This window comes from Pongo abelii, chromosome 20 (genome assembly GCF_028885655.2).
Source record: "Pongo abelii isolate AG06213 chromosome 20, NHGRI_mPonAbe1-v2.0_pri, whole genome shotgun sequence".
NCBI classification, from domain to species: domain Eukaryota; kingdom Metazoa; phylum Chordata; class Mammalia; order Primates; family Hominidae; genus Pongo; species Pongo abelii.
In genome coordinates this window covers 20,113,474-20,132,615 of record NC_072005.2, presented here as the reverse complement: position 1 = coordinate 20,132,615, position 19,142 = coordinate 20,113,474, and the positions used below count along the sequence as shown (strand labels likewise).

The 19,142-nt window shown below is 39.2% G+C and overlaps 2 protein-coding genes across 2 annotated transcripts in view; one reads left to right on the top strand and one right to left on the bottom strand.

Annotated features, from left to right (window-relative positions):
• Positions 1-19,142, top strand: part of LOC103893083 (zinc finger protein 506) — a 157,562-nt gene that overhangs the window by 56,212 nt on the left and 82,208 nt on the right. The window lies entirely within an intron of this gene.
• On the bottom strand, positions 1,118-17,659 carry LOC129051815 (zinc finger protein 486-like). Its single transcript, XM_054539238.2, is given in 3 exon segments — positions 1,118-1,978; positions 1,980-2,263; positions 17,579-17,659. Coding segments are annotated over 3 exon segments (1,215 nt in total). The 3' UTR covers positions 1,118-1,128.

The window sequence follows — 19,142 nt, the reverse complement described above, 5'->3', positions numbered from 1 at the left end:
TTTCTGAAAGATTTTTTTGACAGTAATTGCACTTTTAATGCTTTTATGAACTATGAACCTTCTTCTGTTGAGCAAGATGTGATGGGCTTTTCCATATTCTTTATATTTGTACAATTTTTCTCAAAGATAATAGCTTTCCTGTGAAATAAGGTATAAGTACTGATTAAAAGTTTTGTCACATTCTTCACACTTGTAGGAGTTTTGGCAGTATGAATTATCTTACCTACAATCAAGTGTGGCAACTACATAAAGGCTTTGTCGCATTTTATACATTTCTATGGTTTCACACTAGTATAATCTTTTTTATGTGTAGAAAAGTTGGAGGTGTTGGTAAAAGCACTGTCACATTTTTCAGGTTTGTAGAGTTCCTCTTCAGCATGAATTATTGCCATGTCTCTTAAGGATTGAGAACTTGTGGCTGGGTGTGGTGGCTCATGCCTGTAATCCCAGCACTTTAGGAGGCCAAGGCAAGTGGATCACCTGAGGTCAGGAGTTTGAGACCAGCCTGGCAAACATGATGAAACCCCATCTCTACTAAAAATACAAAAATTAGCTGGGCATGGTGATGGGCACCTGTAATCCCAGCTACTTGGGAGGCTGAGGGAGGAGAATGGCTTGAACCCAGGAAGTGAAGATTGAAGTGAGCCAAGATCATGGCATCACACTCCAGCCTGGGTGACAAAAGTGAAACTGCATCTCAAAAAAAAAAAAAAAAAAAACTGATGCCAGGCGCAGTGGCTCACACCTGTAATCCCAGCACTTTGGGAGGCCGAGGCAGGTGGATCATGAGATCAGGAGATCAAGACCATCCTGGCTAACACGGTGAAACCCCATCTCTACTAAAAATACAAAAAATTAGCCAGGCGTGGTGGCAGGCGCCTGTAGTCACAGCTACTTGGGAGGCTGAGGCAGGAGAATGGCATGAACCTGGTAGGCGGAGCTTGCAGTGAGCTGAGATCACACCACTGCACTCCAGCCTGGGCGACAGAGCAAGACTCCATCTCAAAAAAAAAAAAAAAAAAAAAAAAAAACTGAGAATAGGCTTTGTCACATTCTTCACACTTGCAGGGTTTCTATGCAGTATGAATTATGAGTAATAAGGTTTGAGAACTTTCTTTAAAAGCTTTGTCACATTCTTGGTTTCTGTTCAATATGAATTCTCTTATGTTTATTAAGGTCTGAGGACCAATTAAAAGCTTTGTCACATTCTTTACATTTGTAAGGTTTCTCTCCAGTATGAATAGTCTTATGTTCAGTTAGAGTTGAGGATGCAGTAAAGGCTTTGCCACATTCTTCACATTTGTAAGGTTTCTGTCCAGTATGAGTTCTCCTATGTTTATAGAGGCTTGAGGACAATGTAAAGATTTTGCCACATTCATCACATTTGTAGGGTTTCTCTCCAGTATGAATTATCTTATGTATATTAAGGTGTGAGGAATGGTTGAAGGCTTTGCCACATTCCTCACATTTGTAGGGTTTCTCTCCCAAATGAATCATCTCATGTTTAGTAAGGGTTGAGGATGAAATAAAAGCTTTTCCACATTTATCACACTTGTATGGTTTCTCTCCAGTATGAATTTTCGTATGTGAACAAAGGGTTGTGGGATGGTTAAAAGCTTTGTCACATTCTCTGCATCTGTAGGGTTTCTCTCCAGTATGAATTATCTTATGTGTAGTAACGGCATAGGGGTACTTAAAGGCTTTGCCACATTCTTCACATTTGTAGGATTTCTCTCCAGTATGAATTATCTTATGTCTAGTAAGGCATGAGGACCACTTGAAAGCTTTGCCACATTCTTCACATCTGTAGGGTTTCTCTCTAGTATGAATTACCTTATGTCTAGTAAGGCACAAGAACCACTTGAAAGCTTTGCCACATTCTTCACATTTGTGGGGTGTCCCTCCAGTATGAATTTTCTCATGTGTAGTAAGGGTTGAGGACTGGTTAAAAGCTTTGCACATTCTATATATTTCAAAGATTTTTTTCAGTATGTCTTCTCTTACGTCTGTTTGAATTTGAAAATTTATGAAACACTTTCCCATATTTATCACATTGAAATATTTTTCTCTGGGTAGTTGTCAAACACTGGTTAAGTCTATTATAACCTCCTCTGTGCACCTTACACTCATCCACACTTTCACAGACTTTTTTTAACTGTAAATTGTCATGTCCACATTTTTCATATCTTCTCAGTATCACTTTTTGGAAGGAATCTTTTATGCTCTGCTCTGGCCAAAGGTCTTGGGCAAAATGATAACATAACTGAAAGAAACAATAAAAACATATAACTTCAATTGCTAGACTCAGATAAATATATGTTACAAATCTAACCTATAAAATTATACAAACTACCTAAGCAAGATGACATAGCAAAATGCTACAAGCTGTAATTTGTTCCTGGACATAGAAATGTAACAAAAACATACTGACCAAAATACATTAAAACATTTATAAATAAATGTGTGAAGGGCCCCAGGTGAGCACAGTGTAAAGAATCAAATAGAAGAAAAAGAAAAGTCTGTTACTTACACCCAACACAGCTCTTCCTGCTCTCTAGTATAGCATTGTGCCTTTAAAAGTAAATTGCTGGCTGGACACAGTGGCTCACATCTGTAATCTCAGCACTTTGGGAGGCTGATGTGGGTGGATCACTTGAGGTCAGGAGTTCAAGACCAGCCTGGCCAAGATGGTGAAACCCAATCCCTACTAAAAATACGAAAAATTAGCCAGGTGTGGTCACGAGCACCTGTAATCCCAGCTACTCAGGAGGCTGAGGCATGAGAATTGCTTTAACCTGGGAGGCAGAGCTTACAATAAGCCAAAATTGCACCACTGCACTCCAGCCTGGATGACAGAGCAAGACTCCATCTCAAAAAAAAAAAAAAAAAAAGTAAATTGCTCACCAGGCATGATGGCTCATGCCTGTAATCCCACCACTTTAGGAGGGCAAGGCGGAAAGATCATCTGGGGTCAGGAGTTTGAGACCAGCCTGACCAACATGGTGAAACCCCATCTCTACTAAAAATACAAAAAAATGGCCAGGGGCAGTGGCTCACGCCTGTAATCCCAGCACTTTGGGAGCCCAAGGTGGGCAGATCACCTGAGGTCAGGAGTTCGAGACCAGCCTCAACATGGAGAAACCCCATCTCTACTAAAAATACAAAATAAGCCGGGCGTGGTGGTACATGCCTGTAATCCCAGCTACTCGGGAGGCTGAGGCAGGACAATTGCTTGAACCTGGGAGGCGGAGGTTGCAGTGAGCCAAGATCATGCCATTGCACTCCAGCCTGGGCAACAAGAGCAAAACTCCGTCTCAAAATAAAATAAAATAAATTAAAATTAAAATACAAAAAATTAGCCAGGCATGGTAACAGGTACCCATAATTCTAGCTACTTGGGAGGCTGAGGCAGGAGAATTGCTTGAACTGTGGAGGCAGAGATTGTAGTGAGCCAAGATTATGCCACTGCACTCGAGACTAGGTAACAGAATGAGACTCTGTCTCACACATACACACAAAAATGTAAATTGCCAACTCCTGGTTTCCTTTTTAAAAAACAAGAAAAATATTGGCACAAATATCTTTATCTCTGGCTTCTAGGGGCTTTTTTAGACACTGGTTAATGTCTCCCATGACATAAAATGCTGAAAGAAATGGTGACATACGTTGGAATGACAGTTTGAGTTTGCTGAGTCTAAAGATAAATGTTAGAGAAGGAGAGAAACTGCAGTACCCCAAACAGGGAATGGGTGTAGTTAGTGATTACTGATTATTAAGAAGAAATATGAACAAGCTGATTTAACTAAACAATAGACACAAAATTTTACACATCCTAAAAACATGTTTGAGAAATTCCCAGAATCTCTAGCCAAGACAATTGATTTCAGACTACACCAGGACAAAGCTATATTTTGAAGATTGTAACAGGTAGCTTTTTGTTAATGTCTAAATCTCAATCAAAGATTATAATGTATACCAAATATTAGAACATTGCCCCATAAAAAAATTATAAAATTTTCAAAAGCAACCATAAAAAGTACACAAAGTAATATAAAAAAATTCCAAATAAATTGAACAGTCCAGGCTTGGTGGCTCATTCCTGTAATCCCAACACACTGGGAGGTCAAGGTGGGAAAATCACATGAGGTCAGCAGTTTGAGGCCAGCCTGGCCAACACGGTGAAACCCTGTATTTACTAAAAATACAAAAATTAGCTGGGTGTGGTGGCATTTGCCTGTAATCCCAGCTACTTGGGAGGCTGAAACAGGAGAAATGCTTGAACTCAGGAGGGGAAGTTTGCAGTGAGTGGAGATTGTACCACTGAACTCCAGGCTGGGCAACAGAGCAAGACTGTCTCAAAAATAAAATAAAAAAGGCTAGATGCAGTGGCTCATGCCTGTAATCCCAGCACTTTGGGAGGCCAAGGTGGGTGGATCACAAGGTCAGATCCACCATCCAGGATGGTGATCGAGACCATCCTGGCCAACATGGTGAAACCCCGTCTCTACTAAAAATACAAAAATTAGCTAGGCTTGACAGTGCATGCCTGTAATCCCAACTACTTGGGAGGCTGAGGCAGGAGAATCGCTTGAACCCGGGAGATGGAGGTTGCAGTGAGCCAAGATCGCGCCACTGCACTCCAGCCTGGGGACAGAACAAGACACTCCATCTCAAAAATAAATAAATAAAATAAAATAAAATAAAAAGGGCCAGGCGCAGTGGCTCATGCCTGTAATCCCAGCATTTTAGGAGGCTGAGCTGGGTGGATCATTAAAGGTCAGGAGTTCAAGATCAGCCTGGTCAACATTGTGAAACCCCATCTCTACTAAAAATACAAAAAATTAGCCGGGTGTGGTGGCAGGCACCTGTAATCCCAGCTACTCGGGAGGCTGAGGCAGGAGAATCACTTAAACCCAGGAGGCAGAGGTTGCAGTGAAATTGCTCCACTGCACTCCAGCCTCGGCGACAGAAAAGGACACTGTATCAGAAAAAAATAGAAACACAGAAAACTACCAAAGATCAGAAAAATGAGGATAACAAAAAGAAATATTAAAATACCAAAAAATGAAAATTGTGGATATAAAAAATAAAAAAAACTGCTGAAAACTTTCTTAAAAGAAAATATGATGTAAACATGAAAAAGCTAAACAAATAGACTTAGATACACACAAAGATTTTTATAACAAACACACATATAAGCAAAATTTCAAAAATCACATATAAGAAGAGAATTTTGTGTGCTGCAAGATAAAAATAATGTTTCATTTATAAGCATAGTCTCAAGAGATAACCAGTGAATTTATTTAAAAATTTTTTGCAGATCAGAAGGAAACTGTGTGATATTGTTAAAGCTATAATAAAAAAAAAAAAAGCTGTCAACTGGGAATAATACCATCAGCAAAATTGTACTAACAAATAAAAAGCCCTTCCAAAATAACCATATCCTGAGCAAGTATATTGGCACTGCATATGCCCTACTTATCAAAGATGCTGAAAGGAGTTCCTTCCACTGAAAATAACATGATGCAAGAAAAGAACACATAATCAGATGAAAACACATAACTTTCTGGAAAAGATATGCACATACACAAAATTGGAATTTCTCACTTAACATTATAATAATGGTACAGAAAACATATTATTCTCCAAAATTTAAAAGATAAAAGTATAGAAATTATCATAAACATCTGTTAATGCATATACAACATAAAAATATAATTAGCAAAATCAATAACAAAGTTGAAGGCAGATGTAATGATGAAGAATTTTTGTATGCAACTGAAGTTAGTTTTTTACCACATTAAAATATATTGTTGGAACTTTTAGAGGTTTCATGTAATCCCCCATGGTACCACTAAGAAAATATCTGTATAGATATACAAAAGAAAATAAGAAAAAAACTAAAAGCATATCAATGCAAAAATCACAAAAAAGACAGAGAGAGAAAATGGAAGACAAAGGTACAAGAATCAAATAAAACAATTAATAAAATAACTTGTTCTTTATAATAAAGTAACTTGTTCTCTTTCAGAAAACTATTTAAATATATATAATTATCTTTCCAGTCAAGAGACATACTTTCAATAAAAAGATTTTTTAAAAAATTTTTAAATCAAGATTCAACTTGCCTTTCTACAATAGTTTAGATGACAAAAAAAGACTGAAAGTGGCAAGATGAAGTAGAAATTTCATTTAAATATTAACAAAATGAGAGCAGAAGAGGTCAAAATAGTATTACACAAGCTACATCTTAAGTCAAAAACTGTTATATTTTATAAAATATACTTTAAGTCAAAATTTCAAAAAGACAAAAGAACATTAAATGATATATAGATTAATTCACTGGGAACCTATGACAAATTTGTTTATACAACGTGTGTATTTTTGTGTATGTGTGTGTGTTTCAAATTAGGGTTTCAAATGTATAAAGCAAATACTAACAAAACTGAATAAACCAGATAGAGCAATATAATTATAGTAGGATATTTCCATATCCCACTTTCTGTAATAATAATAAAACAAGACAGAATATTAGTAAGGGAACAGAGGACGAGAAGACAGTAAAAAACAATAATTTCTAATGAAGGTATAGAGAACACTCCTCAACAACATCAGGATACACAGCCTTCTCAACAGCTCATACAATATTCCTCTTTATAGACCACCTGTTAGGTCAAAAACAAAGTCTTAACACATTTTATAAAACTGAAATTTTATAGGTTACTTTCTATGACAAAAATGGAATTAGAGAATAAAACAATAATATAAATAATTGACAAATTTACAAATATATAGAAATTATACAACACACTCTTGAGCATGCACTTGTTGAAATAACTAGGCTGGATGCAGTTGCTCATGCCTGTAATCCTAGCACTTTGGGAGGCCGAGGTGGGTGAATTTAACTCCATCTCAAAAACAACCAATTGAAAAAGAAATTATTAATATTGTGAAGATGTCTATACTGTTCAATTTAATCTACAGATTTAATGCAATGTTTTTCAAATTTCTCATTGCATTTTTGAATAAAAACAGCAAATCCAAAAGAGACAATAAAGTACCCAAAAATCTTTAAAAAAAAAGGAACAATGTTGGAGGCATTACAATTTCTGATTTCAAAACACATCAAACAGCTACAGAATTAAAACAATTTGGTATAAGTATGAAGGTGAAAAAGTAGACTAATAAAACAGAATGCAGCACATATATTAACTTTCACATAATTACTGTAGCATTGTTAGTGAAAGCCAGTAGGTAAAAACAAAGCAAATTTCTGTCACCAAATCATTCAGTAGATATAAAACAGTGGAATCTCATTCAGTTTTCAAAAATTAGAAGATATTCTAACAACTATTAAGATAAATATTGATGACATTATGCAAAATAAAATGAGCCAGCCACAGAAAGACAGAGATTATATGAGATAAAGTAGTTATACTCTTAAAAAGAGAAAACAAGAGGCCGCGTGCAGTGGCTCACGCCTGTAATCCCAACACTTTAGGAGGTCGAGGTGGGCTGATCACCTGAGGTCAGGAGTTTGAAGCCAGCCTGGCCAACATGTCGAAACCCCTTCTCAACTAAAAATACAAAATTAGCTGGGTGTGGTGACACATGCCTGTAATCCCAGCTACCCGGGAGGCAGAGGTTGCAGTAAACCGAGATCACTCCATTGCACTTCAGCCTGGGCAACAAGAGCGAAATTCTGTCTCAAAAAAGAAAAAAAACAAAAAAAACCCAACACAGAGTGGTGTTTGAAGAGTGCCACGACATGGGAAGAATTGGTAGCTGTTTAATGTGTATTGAGATTTAGCTTTGCAAGATAAAAACATTCTAGTGATATGTTGTATAACAATGTCAATATAATTAATATGACCAAACTGAATATTTAGAAATATATAGTTCTCACTCTGTCTCCCAGGCTAGAGTGCAGTGGCACAATCTCAGCTCACTGCAACCTCCACCTCCCAGGTTCAAGCAATTCCCCTGCCTCAGCCTCCTGCATAGCTGGGATTACAGGTGCACACCACCCCCCCGGCTAATTTTTTGTATTTTAGTAGAGATGAGGTTTCACCATGTTGGCCAATATGGTCTCAACCTCCTGACCTTGTGATCCGCCCACCTTGGCCTCTCAAAGTGCTGGGATTACAGGCATGAGCCACCACGCCCGGCCTATATTCCAGTGTACTTTATGCCAGAAATGCAGGTGAGATTTAGCATTTGGAAATCCACCAACAAATTAGTCAAATAATTGAAACCAATAAGAATGTCATGTTTTCATGTTCATAGATATAAAAAAAAGACATTACCAGAATTCTACAGAAAATTATATCTATCTATCTATCTATCTATCTATCTATCTATTTTTTTGAGACGGAGTCTCATTCTGTTGCCTAGGTGGGAGTACAGCAGCGTGATCTCGGCTACAACCTCCACCTCCCAGGTTCAAGCAATTCTTCTGCCTCAGCCTCCCAAGTAGCTGGGACTACAGGCGCACGCCATCATGCTCAGCTAATTTTTGTATTTTTAGTAGAGACGGGGTTTCACCATATTGACCAGGCTGGTTTTGAACTCCTGACCTCATGATCTGCCTGCCTCAGCCTCCCAAAGTGCTGGGATTACAGGCATGAGCCACCGTGCCCAGCCTAGAAAATTATATTTTTAAAAAATTAGTAAGGATTTAGCATAAAATATTTCTGAAAAACATGAATAACAGATTTGTAAAAATAAAAATAGTGGCAATACATGTTTGGGAAGGAAGATTCAACAATATTGGGTCAATGACCTTATTTTTTTCTTTCTTTCTTTTTTTTTTTTTTTTTTAATTTTTGAGACGGAGTCTGGCTCTGTGGCCCAGGCTGGAGTGCAGTGGCGAGATCTCAGCTCACTGCAAGCTCCACCTCCCGGGATCACGCCATTCTCTTGCTTCAGCCTCCCGAGTAGCTGGGACTACAGGTGCCCGCCACCGCGCCCGGCTAATTCTTTGTATTTTTAGTAGAGACGGGGTTTCACCGTGTTAGCCAGGATGGTCTCAATCTCCTGACCTCGTGATCCCCTACCTTGGCCTCCCAAAGTGCTGGGATTGCAGGCATTAGCCACCGTGCCTGGCCATGATCTTTTAATCAGTTTAAAAATTGAGTTTAAATCCAACAGAGACACCATTTTATTGTGTTCTGAAAATAGAACTTTTACTTCAAAGAAGAATAAATGAATAAAGATATTCATAAAAGGCATAAAAAGTGAAGTGACATATTCTGTCATGTGTTATAAGGAATTTAAAAGTAAAACAGTGTAGTTTTAATTTATGAACAGATTGAAAGACCCAAGGGAATATAAAATTCAAAAATAGTATGAAATATATATGAAATGTAGTGTATGACAGATGCAGCAGTAGTGAAATAGGAGATGTGAGCTCAATGTGTCTCCCTGGAGACTAAAGCCCACATATATGCAGTGAGGACCTTGTCTCCCAATGCTTTATTTTTGCACATTTAATGTTTCCACATGTGCAGGGAAGAGGTTTAATATTTGATTGTCTTTGGCTATGGTCTGATGGATGAGTCTCTCCTGACTCAATACACATTGTAACCTGTTCTCAGAGTGCACAGTATGTCTCTTGGTGAATGTAGATGTTACTACTGTCTGCAAAGGTTGACCATCTACAACAGACACTCTTGCTCTGTTTGGGAATAGGCACATATTGTTTCAGTAATTATTTTCATTTGGTAAATTTTCTGTGGGACTCCCCCATGCCCTTGTCCCACATGAGGTAATTGTCTTAAAGCAGTTCAGAAAGGACAACTTTGTGTAAACTCTGGAATGGGTCTGCTTCAAAGTAGGATACTCTATATAACCTATATTCTATATAACCTGTATACTCTATATAACCTATACTCTATATAACCTATACTCTATATAGGTTATACTCTATAAAACCTATATTCTAATATGAAACCAACAGAAGACAGCACACTTTTTTTTTTGAAAAATGTTTTTGGAGAAATTTGGCAGGACATGGTGGCTCACGCCAATAATCCCAGAACTTCGGGAGGCCATGACAGGAGTATCACTTCAGGCCAGGAGTTTGAGATTAGACTGGGCAACATAGGGAGACCTTGTCTCTATAAAAATAATAATAATAATAATAGGGCATGTTGACACACAACTGTAGTCCCACTTACTCAGGAGGCCAAGGCAGGAGGATCACCTGAGTTCAGGAGTTCCAGGCTACAGTGAGCTATAATCACAGCACTGCACTACAGCCTAGGTGACAAAGTGAGATCTTGTTTACAAAAAAAATTGAAACAAATAAAGATTCTTTGTTATAAGAAATGAAACTAATCTTAAGAGGATGTGCTACAATGTAAATGAAAAGATGTTTTATGCCTATACTAGAATTATTTGTTTGTTTGTTTTTTGAGACAGAGTCTCACTCTGTCAACCAGGCTGGAGTGCAGTGGTGCAATCTCTGGCTCACTGCAACCTCTGCCTCCTGAGTTCAAGCGATTCTCCTGCCTCAGCCTCCCAAGTAGCTGGGACTACAGATATGCACCACCATGCCCACCGTGCCATGTAATTTTAGTAGAGATAGGGTTTCACCATGTTGGCCAGGCTGTTCTTGAACTCTTGACCTCAAGTGATCTGCCCACCTCAGCCTCCCAAAGTGCTGGGATTACAGGCATGGGTTACCATGCCCAACCTGAAATTTTTTATTTGTTAGAAATTGGTTTCCAAGACAGTAATGAAGAAGAATTTTCTGGCTAACATCGAGAGGCACAGACCAAAAAGTCAAATGAGAGCAAGGGCTAAAGAAGGCCAGAAGTGCCAGAATCCTTCACACAATCTGGAAGTTCTTGGTAGGAGTGACAGGCAACTTGCTATAACAAAAGGCAGATACCTCAGACACAGTTGCTGGTTTTTGAGTTTCACAGTATTTCTTGGGTGTTTGTATATTTCTCTGACCCTCCTGTTTGTGATTAAACATCTGGTGTGCACAGATGACTTGTTATGTGTAAAATATTGCATTCATTATTTTCCATTGTTCAATGTAGAAGTATTTCTCTGTAGTCTAAGAAATACTTTTATCTGGCTGGGCCTGGCGGCTCATGTCTGTAATCCCAGCACTTTGGGAGGCCGAGCGGGGAGGATCACTTGAGGTCAGGAGTTCAAGACCAGCCAACATGGTGAAACACCATCTCTACTAAAAATGCAAAAATTAGCCCGGCATGGTGGCACATGCCTGTAGTCCCAGCTACTTGGGAGGCTGAGGCAGAATGATCACTTGAACCCAGGAGGTGGAGGTTGCAGTGAGCCAAAACCACATCACTGCATTTCAGCCTGGGGGACAGCACAAGGCTCTGTCTCAAAAAAAAGAAAAGAAATACTTTTATCTAATGAAAGAAATCAGAAGAAGCAAGTAGGCGAAAGATACAACATGATCATAAATGCAAATACTCCATATTGTCAAGATGTCAGTCCATCCTAGCTTGTTATATGATGCACTACAACCTTAAACAAAAATTCCATGAACTTCTTTTGGGTCTATTGACAAACTGATTCTAAAGTTTATATGTAGAAGCAAAACCCTAGAATAAGTTTATATGTAGAGGCAAAAGACCTAGAATAGCCAACACCATATTGTAGGAGAATAATAAAATTGGATGATTGAGACACTACTCAGCTTCAAGATTAAATATAAAGCTACGGTAATCAAGAGAGTGTAATATTGGTAAAAGGGTAGACAAATCAGTTGAGGGAATGAATGCAGAGCCCAGAGGTAAGCCCATATTAATATACTGAATGAATCTTTGATAAAAGACTAAAGACAATACAATGCATCCAAGAGAATCCTTTCAACAAATGATGCTAAAACAACTGGACATCCACATACAAAAGCATGAATCACAAACATTACATCCTCACAAAACTTAACACAAGTGGGTCACAGACCTAAATTTAAAATACAAAACTCTAAAATTCCTAGAATGTAATTAGCAGAAAATCTAGATGATCCTGGATTTAGCAATTATAATTTAGATAAGATACCAAAAGTTTATTTTCTGAAAGTAAAAAATTGATATCAAATTTACCAAAATTAAGCATTTTTGCTCTGTGAAAGACACTATAAAGAGAATGAGAAGAAGAATGAAAACAGTATGGAAGAAAATATTTGCAAAAGGTATAGCTGGTAAGGATTGCTATCCAAAATATAAAAATAATTTTCAAACTCCACACCAGTAAAACAAACGACCTGACTAAAAAATAAAAATAAAGAGTGAACCAAAGACCTCAATCAACACTACACCTGAGGGCAGCAGGAATGAAATAACCACAGGTAAACCACTGCTTACCACCTGTTGCCCACCTTTCTTTGAGAGAACAGACAATGAACAAGGGATGATGGGGCCATAGGAGAAGAAAACTCTTTGTCTTCAGATCTGTTCATAGTCTGGACCTTTAATGTTTACATAGAAAGAAAATAGATTAAAGGCAAGCTTATTTTGCTATTTGGCCTTGATTCTAATAGTTGGCTGTGGTTATCTGTTTTCTCCTCGTGTGGGAAACTGTGTAAATATAAGCACCAATCACATGCATACATGCCACATGTCCACATGTATTTCTGCATTTCTTTTCTTTCTTTCTTTATTTTTTGAGATGCAGTTTTGCTCTTGTTGCCCAAGCTGGAGTGCTATGGCATGATCTCAGCTCACAGCAACCTCTGCCTCCCGGGCTGAGCCTACCTCAGCCTCCCGAGGAGTAGCTGGGATTACATGTATGCACCACCACACCCAGCTAATTTTTTGTATTTTTAGTAGAGATGAGGTTTCTCCATGTTGGTCAGGCTGGTCTTGAACTCTTGAACTCAGGTGATCCGCCTGCCTCAGCCTCCCAAAGTGCTGGGATTACAGGCAGGAGCTACCACACCCAGCCATATTTCTGCATTTCTCAACATTATCTTACAAGACATCTAACTTTAAATGGGGAAAAATATCAGTACTTTTATGGTGCCCACCATTAGAAGGTAACTAATAATCAACCTGGCATTAAATCTTAGAATTTTATCTGCACTGGGTGCACATATTAGTTAGCTATGCAGCATAACAAACCATCCAAAACTGATTAGCTCATAATTGAGCTGCTCAGCCATTTAGGCTGGACTCAGTGGGGCCATTCTTCTGGTCTCAGTTGAGCTCCCTCAGACATGTGTCATGAGCTGCTCATTGATTAGGAAGGCAGCTGTGCTTCTAGGGGTGAGCTTCTGCTTCTGGGGCTGTCAACAGAGGCACCTTGCTTCTCCTCCCCGTGGTATCTTATCCTCCAGCTGGCTAATATGGGCTTGTTTCATGAAGATGGCAGCATTCTGAAAGAAAAACAGAAGCAGGACAGGCATGGTGGCTCACACCTGTAATCCCAGAATTTTAGTAGGCCAAGGCGGGCGACCACCTTAGGTCAGGAATTCAAGACCAGCCTGGCCAACATGGTGAAACCCTGTCTCTACTAAAAATACAAAAATTAGTCCAGTGTGGTGATACACACCTGTAGTCTCAGCTACTTGGGAGGCTGAATCAGGAGAATTGCTTGAACCTGGGAGGTGGAGGTTGCAGTGAGCCAAGATCACACCACTGCACTCCAGCCTGGGTGACAGAGAAAGACTCCTTCTCAAAAAAAGAAAAAAACAGAGAGCGAAAAGAAAAACAGAAGTAGTCAAAACTGTTTGAGCCTAGGCCCCAAACTAACACACTGTCATGTTCCCAGGTTTCTACTGCCCTGAGCAAATAAGGCCAGCCAGATCAAGTGTTTGGAAAATAGATTCTGAATCTTGATGGGAATGGCTGTAAAAGCACCTGACAATGGACATGAATACAGGAGGGATGAAAAATTGCTACCATATTTGCAATCAGTATCATTCTGCTGTTTGTTTGTTTGTTTTGAGACAGCGCCATTTTGGCTCACTGCAACCTCCGCCTCCTGGGTTCAAGTGATTCTTGTGCCTCAGCCTCCTGAGTAGCTGGGATTACAGGCCCGTGCCACCACACCCAGCTAATTTTTGTATTTTTAGTAGAGACAGGGTTTCACCATGTTGGCCAGGATGGTCTCGATCTCCTAACCTCATGATCCGCCCTCCTTGGCCTCCCAAAGAGCAGGAATCACAGGCGTGAGCCATCGCACCCAGCTGATTCTGCTTTTTCTGCATGTGTGGTCTATAGAACTCTTCCACATCAAGAAATTGTCCAAACACCCACAGCTACTAAGTGGCTGGGCTGGGACTCTGGATCAAATCTGTCTGACTCCAAAGCCTATGTACCTCCATGGATCACACTACTCAGGTAGCTGCCCTAGACTCTTAAAATCCTGGAGAGTGACCCTTCAAAAATAGAAGCCAGATTGCTTTTAGATTTGTGCCCATACAGTACTGTTTATTGTTGGGAATAATCTCAAGAAATTACTGAAGCACATGGCGGTTCACATCTGTAATCCTAACACTTTGGGAGGCTGAGATGGGAGAATCACAAGCTCAGGAGTACAAGTGCAGCCTGGGTAACATAGTAAGATCCTGTCTCAATAAAAGAAATTTAAAAAATTAACCAGGCATGATGATACTCAAGCGTCTAGGATAGGAGGATTGTTTAAGACTGGAAGGTGGAGGTGGAAGGTGGAGGCTGCATTAAGCCATGATTGATTACACCACTGCACTCCAGCCTGGGTGACAGAGTGAGATTCTATCTCAAACAAAACAAAACAAAAAAACAAAAAAGAAATTGCAAAAGCATTTTGAAAGAACATGGAATAACTTGGAAAAAGTAGCTGACATAGCTGATATAGAATAATTTGGGAACCATAACTTATTTTAGATAATGAAAGCCCAACAACACATCACTTATTTTTTATCATACAAAACATTTGAAAACTTTAAAAAAAAAACTTCAGAGAAATTAAGTTTAACATAGTTTAATTGAGCAAAGAATAATTTGCAAATTAAGCAGCCCGTGGGTCTGGAGTAGGCTCAGAGAGGCTCCAGCACAGCCACACGGTAAAAAAGATTTATGTACAGAAAAAGCAAAGTGACATACAGAAAATGGAAGTGAGGTACAGAAACAGCCAGATTTATTACAGCTTGGGATTTGCCTTATTTGAATATGGTTTGAACAGTTGATGTTCTTTTATTGGCAAAAACACAGTGGTTGGTACAAGAATAGTTTACAATCTATTTACATATTCAGCTAGGTTTTAGTTTACTATGTACAGAAAAACCTATTGACCAAAATTAAACATAAAAGGGTCAAATTTAGGCTATAATTAATTTAACAATATCTCCCTTTTGGTTATCTTCTCAATTTTGAGAAATAAACCAAAACTTTAGACATTGATATTACTTTGTCACCATCAAAAATGTACTTATTTAGTCTTAAATTCCACTGTAAAATAGCAGAACTGTGGGTTTTGTAAAGTGAAAACAAGTACTTCAGGTTATTATTTTTTAAAAGGATTACAGTAGAGGAGACCACCTTGTATTGAAATCTGCTGTTTACCAAAGAAAAACAAGACCTGGCCACTTTTAGAATCTACCTATTTCTTTAAATTTTCAGTTTGACTATGTCACATTTAACATGAATGACTGCATTTTGGTTTGGTTTGGTCTGTTTGGGCCTAGTGAACAAGCTCAGTCCAGAATGATGGCCTCCAATAATTTTGTTTAAAAAGTTCCCCCCTGTTGATTAAGTTTTCACATGGGTCACAGTGTGACCAAAACTCAGCGTCTTAGTGTCACTCTCAATTTCCATTATTTTTGGTTTCCATTCTTATGAGGTCATTCATAGGTTATGGTGTTCTCATGGTCAAATACATCTTCAAGTTTTCATCATTCCAGTTAATGAGAGACCACTTGATATTCTAGAGATGACTGCATGCAAAGAGTTATAACTTTTGAGAGAATAGAGTGCAGTAGGGAGACTACTATTTTGACTATCAGGAAAATAATATCAAGGGTTTGAAGTATGGTTTTTTTTGTTTTTATTTTTATTTTTTTTTGAGACAAAGTCTCGCTCTTGCCACCCAGGCTGGAGTGCAATGCCACCATCTCGGCTCACTGCAACCTCTGCCTCCTGGGTTCAAGCAATTCTCCTGCCTCAGCCTCCCAAGTAGCTGGGATTACAGGCGTGTATCACCACACTCAGCTAATTTTTGTATTTTTAGTAGAGACGGGGTTTCACCATGTTGGCCAGGCTGGTCTCAAACTTCTGACCTCAGGTGATCCACCTGCCTCAGTTTCCCAAAGTGCTGGGATTACAGGGGTGAGCCACCGTGCCTGGCCTGAAGTATGCTTTTTAACAAAGTTCCCCAGGAACCAACCAACTAAGATTAAATAGATCAAATAATTAGCTAGATAAATGGTCTACTCATTTCAACCAAACAGTGTTATTAATTCCCTACAACTGAATCTCTGTAATACTCGATGTATTTCTCCACGTGCAGCTACAAATACTACCAACTGCACAGATACTTCTCTGTTTATCCAGTAAGTAAACTAGATAAATTCTGTTATTTAGCACAACTTTCAAAAAAAATTTAAAGTCTATTGTGTAACTATAGCCTTTAGAGTAGAATCTGCTATAGAGCCTATTATGGAAGATAAATTTCTAATCGTTGCCTCATTTACTCTAAGCCATTGAAAAAAAAGATGTAACAAATCATGGCCACTCAGAAGGGTAATGGCCTCCTGGCAATGCTCTTTAACTTATTCTGAATAAGTTTCTCTTTAACTTAATATTGCTCCAAGAGCAGTGGACCAATATTCTGTTTCTGATATTATGAGGCAACAAATTTCCCATTAAAATTTCTCACCCACAGTGGCCCTTCATCTTTTACCTATCAAGACATAAGTTTGTTCATACATAAGGTTGGCTGCAAAATTATTTACATATATAAGTATACCCCATGAGAGCACACAAGAGATCCCTTTTTTATTTTTGTTGTGTGTACAGTCATAAAAAAGAAACTGTGAACTAAGAGTGTCATGATATCAGAGATGTCTTCATTTTTGATCTTGCGGAAAAAGCTATCTACATCAAGATTGCCATCTGCTTTTGAGGAGAAACTTCTCTGGTTAGCTTTACCTCAAGATCTCCAATTAAGATCTCCAATATGATTACAAGAGTTTAGAGGGCCCCCTTTGAGTTCTAAGGTTATGAACCCAAGTTTAAAGTCCCAAAGTCTTGCTACAGTGTAGATGGCAAGCAGATTCAATATTTTTTTTCTAGATTATAAAAGGTTTTCCTGTTCCCTGTCAGTAGACTATTAAAAGCTTTTCTGGATGGATGCAGTGGCTCATGCCTGTAATCGCAGCACTTTGGGAGGCCAAGTCAGGTGGATCACTTGAGGCCAGGAGTATGAGACCAGCCTAGCCTAAAAACAGAAAAATTAGTAGAGTGTGGTGGCACACACCTGTAATCCCAGCTACTCAGGAGGGTGAGGCATGAGAATCACTTGAACCCAGGAGGCGGAGGTTGCAGTTAGCTGAGATCACACAACTGAACCCTGGGTGACAGAGTGAGACTGTCAAAAAAAAAAAAGTTTTCTTTACTCTGTGAAAATATGCTTTGCCATAATGCATTAGAGCCTTGCCACATTTAGTAATGTCAGACTTCAGCAGCAGATGATACATGACGTTCTATTATTAGGTGCATAGGTCTTGAAATGACTTTTATAAGGGTCAACACATTTTTTCCACTCTAAGTGGATCTGTCATCAGTTGCAATACAAAAGCAATCTAGTAAATTTAGTTAGCTTTGCTCAATACTATTGTATCTGTAATAACTTATTTAACAGTTTTATAACTTTTATAGTGAAATAAGTATCTTTGTCATTGGAAAACTTTTCAGAAATGTTCCATGAGGAAAAAAAATTCTTAGTATCCTTTTCGCTACCGTTATAACATCAGCCTTCTTGCATCAGAAAGCTTTTATACTAGCAGAAAACATGCATTAAAAATGACAATTGCCTGCCAGGCATGGTGGCTCACACCTATAATCCCAGCACTTTGGGAAGCTGCTGATGAGGGCAGATCATCTGAGGGCGGGAGTTCGAGACCAGCCTGACCAACATGGAGAAACTCTGTCTTTACTAAAAAATACAAAAAATTAGGCGGGCATGGTGGACCATGCCTGTAATCCCAGCTACTCGAGAGGCTGAGGCAGGAGAATCACTTGAACCTAGGAGGCGGAGGTTGCGGTGAGCCGAGATCGCGCCATTGCACTCCAGCCTGGGCAACAAGAACAAAACTCCATCTCAAAAAAAAAAAGACAAATACCAGGCGCGCAATTGTCTGCCCGGTGCTCATGTCTGTAATCCCAGCACTTTGGGAGGCCGAAGTGGGCGGATCACCTGATGTCAGGAGATCAAGACCAGCCTGGCCGATATGGTGAAACCCCATCTCTACTAAAAATACAAAAATTAGCTAGGCTTGGTGGCACGTGCCTGTAGTCCCAGCTACTCGGGAGGCCGAGGCAGAAGAATCGCTTGAACCTGGGAGGTCGAGGTTGCAGTGAGCTGAGATTGCTCCACTGCATTCCAGCCTGGGCGACAGAACGAGACTCTGTCTCAAAAAAAAAAAAAAAAAAAAAAAAAGACACTCTCTGTATAAATGTTGAAGTGGCCCATGAGGTAGCGGAAACATACATAAACTTTTAATTGTCCTTTTTTTTTTCAGACGGAGTTTCACTCTTCTTGCCCAGGCTGGAGTGCAGTGGCGCAATCTTGGCTAACTGCAACATACGCCTTCCAGTTTCAAGCGATTCTCCTGCCTCAGCATCCCGAGTAGCTGGGATTACAGGCGCCCGCCACCATGCTGGGCTAATTTTTGTATTTTTAGTAGAGATGGAGTTTCATCAAGTTGGCCAGGCTGGTCTCGAACTCCTGACCTCATGATCCGCCCGCCTCAGCCTCCCAAAGTGCTGGGATTACAGGCGTGAGGCACGGCCCCCGGCCCAACTTTTAATTGTCTTCCAAGGATTATAAGTTTGACAAAAAAAATTCGCGTTAACCTAGTGTAGTAATTTAGAATGGTCACCACACACACACACACACACACACACACACACACACACACACTCAATTTATATTTAATCTAGATTATTTTATCTCTTCTG